Consider the following 6,519-nt stretch of genomic DNA (forward strand, 5'->3'; position numbering starts at 1 on the left):
GAAGCTTTGTATTTCAGATAAATGCTGTTCTTTTGAACTTTCTATTCATCAAGGAATCCTGAAAAAAAAGTACACAACTGTTTTCAACATTGAAAATAATCATAAATGTTTATTGAGCAGCAAATCAGCATATTAGAATGATTTCTGAAGGATCATGTGACACTGAAGACTGGAGTAACGATGCTGAAAATTCAGCTTTGCATCACAGGAATAAATTACTTTGTCAAATATATTTAAATAGTACACAGTTATTTTAAATTGTAATAATATTTCACAATATTACTGTTTTTTACTGTATTTTTAATTAAATAAATGTAGCCTTGGTGAGCAGACGAAACTTCTTTTAAAAACATTAAAAATCTTAGTGGTTCCAAACTTTTGGACTGTACTGTGTATATATATATATATATATATATATATATATATATATATATATATATATATATATATATATATATATATATATATATATTATATTATATTGTAATGCTAGCCAAAGGATGACCAAAAAAAAAAAAAAAAAAAAAAAAAACGGATGCTGCATTTGACTTGCGCTCATTTCATTCATAGAGTTTACACTCATTCACTTCACACACTCATTATTGCATAGTGATTTTGGAGGTTTATGAATAATATCATGCTTTCCTCTGGCACACCTGTTATCAAGCAAACACGAGGAGTAACTATGTCAGCCTCAGCAAAATATTATTTGGCAGACTTATTATTTATATATTTTGAAGCCATCTGGTTAAAGGATTAGTCCACTTTTAAATACACTTTACCTGATAAATTTACTCACCCCCATGTCATCCAAGATGTTCATGTCTTTCTTTCGTCAGTCGAAAAGAAATGAAGGTTTTTGAGGAAAACATTCCAGGATTATTCTCCTTACAGTGGATTTCAATGGCTACCAACAGGTTGAAGGTCAAAATTACAGTTTCAGTTCAGCTTCAAGGGCTTTAAACGATACCAGATGAGTAATAAGGGTCTTATCTAGCGAATCGATCGGTCATTTTCGAAAAAAATACAACCATTTATGCTTTATAAACAAAATATCGCCTTGAACGTACTTTCCGCTTCCGCATTCTTCATAACGCTTACGCTGAATGTCCTACGCCTTCCCTATTCTACTTACGGAACGAACGTGGTCCCAGGCGATATTTTGTTTATAAAGCATAAACGGTTGTATTTTTTTCGAAAATGACCGATCGATTCGCTAGATAAGACCCTTATTACTCATCTGGTATCGTTTAAAGCCCTTGAAGCTGCACTGAAACTGTAATTTTGACCTTCAATCTGTTGGTAGCCATTGAAATCCACTGTAAGGAGAAAAATCCTGGAATGTTTTCCTCAAAAACCTTCATTTCTTTTCGACTGACGAAAGAAAGACATAAACATCTTGGATGACATGGGGGAGAGTAAATTTATCAGGAAAAGTGTATTTAAAAGTGGACTAATCCTTTAAGTCTGACGTCACGCGGCAGAGCTTCTGGGTCCAAACGCTCTATCTCATACCACAAGAAAACAACAAACGGTGTTAATATACACACACGATGTGGTGTAATACTACCAAAAAAAAAATATATATATAATCATAAGCTTTATCTCCATACCAAAATCCCAGATGGCCAGACAATGATTATAAATCGTTAAAATATCAATGTCTGTGACGCTGTGAGCACTGAGACTCTTGTGTAGACTGTAAGTATTTTAAATGTTTAACTTTTTAAAATGTTAAATGTTTATTATGAATAAATAGCGGTCATAAACGGCCATCAAGATGGCATTCTCAAGTGAAATGAGTTGAGGCTTGGACCCGGAAACGGTGTTCCTTACGTTTCGACTTAACAAGCGGATTATCTGTGTCTTTCCAAATAAGATATTTGGCTTCGGGCACACCCCTAATGGAAAGGTCATGGAAACCCAACATGAGTGTATCCGCTTCAAGAACAGTGGCGTTATCTCGCTAGTGAGAAATGTCATGTAGCTTTTAATTTGCTAGTTCAGTTTTTACTAATAAAATAGAGCAGTGCTGACAACAGGTTTATGCACAAGTGTGTGTCCGTTAAGGGTGGGGGAAAAAATTTGACTCTTAGATGCATTTTAAAAAAACAATCTGTTTAACACGAAATACTGTTCTTATTTGTTTTACTATATTTACAGGCCACAAGAGAAATAATGGAATAAATTAAGACAGTTAGGATAGCCTACCGTTATCAGCATATTATGCTGAATTTCGGCTCTTGTGAAAAGTTTGCACGTTGCTTTTTGTGTGATATACATTGGCTCGCCTTCTTGGTTTAAAATGGAAAGATTTCACAATATTGTGACATAACCATTTTGGCTCTAGAGGGTCTCCGCTGATTTGTGCTACACAACAGTGAGTGAGTGAGTGAGTGAGTGAGTGAGTGAGTGAGTGAGTGAGGGAGGGAGGGAGGGAGGGAGGGAGGGACAACACACACGGACAGTGCTTACATCTACTGTGTTTATGTGAATACTCACCAGTGCGGGCATTTTGACACTGTGTATTTGACCGATTAGACGCGCAACCGAAAACAGGCTTCAACGCTTGTCCGTGTTACACTTGGAGCATGCGCACAGAAACATCCTGCCAGTATTGAGATTTATTTTTTCCACGAACCCACTATATGTACTTCCTCATTCAATCATGTTTCTTTATTAATAATGCCAACAGTCCCGCCCACTGAAAGCTGTCATACAAATATGAATATAACACATTTATAGGACTTAAAGGTCTATGCGGCAAAACGAAAGTAACCGGTGAAATGTTTCGAAATGTCTCTTGGCACAGCAGAGCACCAGTTTTAATAAAAGGATATGTTTACGTCCAGTCACTATTTTACATAATAATTTACTTACATACTATTTTCGCGGATGTTCGACAAATCATTCTTTTTGCTGTTACCACAAACAAGCTGCAGCCGCATGAATAAGATGAGTGCAGGAGCTCATGGTTACCATAGAAATGGTGCGGTGATGACCTCTGTGATGTTTCAATAAATCAACATTAGTCTTTAACGTGTGCGCTGTCACAGACACGTCAGGTTCCAACGTCACCCAATCACAGCGCGCACCTTCTCCAGAATACTGATCACCGCCACCTGCACCTCATCACTCTCCTCATCAACAGCACTATAAAGCACTCACGCACACAGCACTCCACGTCCGGTCTCGTTTGCATACCCTACATGTTTATGCTTACCTCAAGGACTCCTCTTCGCATACCTGCCTGTCTCCATCGTGTCGATTCCCATTGTGTACCTCGTCTGCTCCGTGAGTGTGTTCCCGTCTGCTTCCAAGTGCTCCAGCGATCTCCAGTCTCCAGCGTCTAACTCCCTGCAAAGAAAAGGACAGTAACTATCCCACTTGCTATCTGTTCAAGTCAACTACTACCAGTTCTCTCACCTGTTTCATTCCCCTTGCTCTCCTGTGGTCAAAATAAAGACTGTGTTGCATTATACCTGTGTCTGTCCTCCGTCTACTGTAACAGAAGACCGGACCAACACCGCTGACCCAGGATGAGCCAACCCGACCCCTTTCAGGATTTGGTGGATGCACTCCGGCGCACGTTGACCACCCATCCATCGCCACCATCTCCAGTTCCTCCATCTTCACCTGCACCAGCACCAGCTAGCCCCACAGAGCACGTCAACACACCTCCTTCACTGCCGCCGTACGCCAGTCCCATGGCCAAACCGGCGCCCTACTCAGGATCGGCGGAGGATTGCAGCGGGTTTCTGCTGCAATGCACACTGGTCCTGGAGATGCAGCCGCACCTGTACCCGAGTGACACCGCCAAAATAGCGTTCATTATCTCCCAGCTCAGCGGCAAAGCATTGAAGTGGGCCGATTCCATCTGGTCCCAGCAGGGCGCTGTAACCCAATCCTACTCATCGTTTATTTCCCACTTCCGGGAGGTATTCGGGAAACCCATCACAGACTCTTCAGCTGGTGAGAAACTCTATAATTTGAGACAAGGATCTATGTCCATTTATGATTATGCTTTGCAATTCAGAACGCTTGCAGCCCTCAGCGGATGGAACGAACAAGCCCTGATAACGAACTACCGGCAAGGATTGGAACCTCGGGTGCGGCTGCAACTCGCTGCATGCGAGGACAACATCGGCCTAGAAAAGTTCATCCAGCTCTCCATCCGCTGCGCCACTCGCATGCAGGCGTGCCTCCAAGAGCACCAGGTCCAGTTCTTCTCCACTGTGCCACTCTGCCCATCCGAACCCGTCAGCACTCCAGAACCAGCTCAGGAACCCATGGATGTAGAAAACTCTCGTCTATCTTATGAAGAACGTCGCCGCTGCCTCACCCATCGTCTCTGTCTCTACTGTGGTGAACCGGGGCATGTGATTGCAGCATGCCCCACACGACCGCCGCGACCCCTGGTGAGTGCCATTATTCCTGCTACTCGTAAAATGAAACCACTCACTACTGCCGTCAATATTACTGCCGCCAATGTTTCCCTTACAGTGGTCGCGCTCATCGACTTGGGGTCCGCCGGCAACTTCATCTCTGGTGCCCTCTGTCGTCAACTCCGTATCAAGACCTCTCCGTCTCCGACCATCTACAAGATCTGCTCCATAACCGGCCGACCCCTGAGCCGTAAGCGCGTCCGCTCCGTGGCAGGTCCTGTTAATATTCAAGTTGGACTTTTACATCAAGAAGAGGCGCATTTGCTGGTTCTGGAGGACTCCACCGCTGACGTGGTTCTGGGGCGCCCCTGGTTGGAGCAGCACAATCCGACCATCTCCTGGAGGACGGGTGAAGTCCTGAAGTGGGGCGACACTTGCTTCAAGCACTGTTTGACGGATCTGCCAGTTCCACCAATCTCCTCACCTGATCTCTCTCTCTGCGCCACGTCCATCGAAAGTCCTGTTGAACAACGTTCTGTTGATATCCCCGAGTGTTACGCCCCCTTCAGCGACGTATTTTGCCCTCAGCGGGCTTCCAAGCTGCCTCCACACCGGCCATGGGACTGTGCCATCGACCTGCTTCCGGGTGAACCAGTGCCCAAAGGAAAGATCTACCCTCTTTCCATCCCGGAGGAGAAGGCCATGGAGGATTACATCAAGGAAGCCCTCGCCCAAGGTTACATCAGGCCGTCTACTTCCCCTGCTGCTTCCAGTTTCTTCTTTGTGGCTAAAAAGGATGGAGGCTTGCGGCCCTGTATTGACTACCGTGCACTCAACAAAATAACTGTGAAATTCCGTTACCCCCTTCCTCTCGTCCCAGCTGCCCTAGAACATCTCCGTGGTGCCACTGTGTTCACGAAGTTGGACCTCCGCAGCGCGTACAACCTCATCCGGATACGTGAGGGGGACGAATGGAAGACCGCCTTCATCACCCCTACTGGCCACTACGAGTACTTGGTCATGCCGTATGGACTAGTCAACGCCCCCTCCGTATTCCAGGACTTCATTCATGAGGTGCTCCGGGAGTTTCTCCACCGGTTTGTCCTGGTCTACATAGACGACATTCTCATCTACTCCCGGAGCCAGGCCGAACATCGCCAACACGTTGCGGAGGTCCTCACCCGCCTTCGTCAATACCATCTGTTCCTCAAGGCCGAAAAATGCACTTTCCATCAACCTTCCGTTTCATTCCTGGGATACAACATCGACCACAGTGGCATCCGGATGGACGAGAGGAAGGTGGAATCCATAACCAACTGGCCAGAACCCACCACCATAAAAGAACTCCAGCGTTTCCTCGGTTTCTCAAATTTCTACAGACGTTTCATCAAAGGTTACAGCTCTATCGCCCATCCACTCACCAGTTTACTCCGCAACCAGCCCAAGTCTCTGTCCTGGACCCCGGCAGCCACCAACGCCTTCAACCAGCTCAAAGAAGCCTTTACCACCGCTCCCTTACTCGTACATCCAGACCCAGAGAAACAATTCATTGTTGAAGTGGACGCGTCTACCACTGGAGTGGGAGCGGTGTTATCGCAGCAGCAGGGGACCCCAAGTAGACTCCATCCATGCGCGTTCTTCTCCCACAAGCTCAGCCCGGCGGAAGTCAACTATTCCATCGGAGACAGGGAACTTCTAGCGGTCAAGCTTGCCTTGGAAGAGTGGAGGCATTGGCTGGAGGGAGTCAAACATGCTTTCCTAGTATTAACGGATCACAAAAACTTGGAGTACCTTCGCTCTGCGAAAAGATTGAACCCTAGACAAGCTCGCTGGGCCATGTTTTTCTCCCGCTTTAACTACACGATCTCCTTCCGCCCTGGTACGAAGAATGTAAAAGCGGATGCTCTCTCCCGTCTACATGCCCCTGAGGAAAAGACTGAGGAACCAGAACCCATCATTCCTAGCTCCCTCATCGTGAGTCCCATAACATGGTCAGAAGAGACCATTCCCTCCTCCAATGCCTCCACTAACCCTCCGCCGGGCTGTCCACCAGGCTTGCTCTATCTTCCACGGACACGACGCACTCCCACCATTCACTCAGCCCACACGTCACTTGGCACTGGTCACCCGGGGG

At 45.7% G+C, this 6,519-nt stretch overlaps 1 protein-coding gene across 1 annotated transcript; it reads left to right on the top strand.

The window, feature by feature from the left end:
* The first annotated feature begins 3,785 nt into the window (after window positions 1-3,785).
* Window positions 3,786-6,084, top strand: LOC125264212. Its single transcript, XM_048183448.1, has 3 exons — window positions 3,786-4,676; window positions 5,157-5,992; window positions 6,036-6,084. Exons 1-3 carry the CDS (start codon window positions 3,786-3,788, stop codon window positions 6,082-6,084), a joined length of 1,776 nt encoding a protein of 591 aa, XP_048039405.1.
* The last annotated feature ends 435 nt before the right edge of the window (window positions 6,085-6,519 follow it).

This window comes from Megalobrama amblycephala, linkage group LG1 (assembly GCF_018812025.1).
Source record: "Megalobrama amblycephala isolate DHTTF-2021 linkage group LG1, ASM1881202v1, whole genome shotgun sequence".
In the NCBI taxonomy this organism is placed as follows: Eukaryota; Metazoa; Chordata; class Actinopteri; order Cypriniformes; family Xenocyprididae; genus Megalobrama; species Megalobrama amblycephala.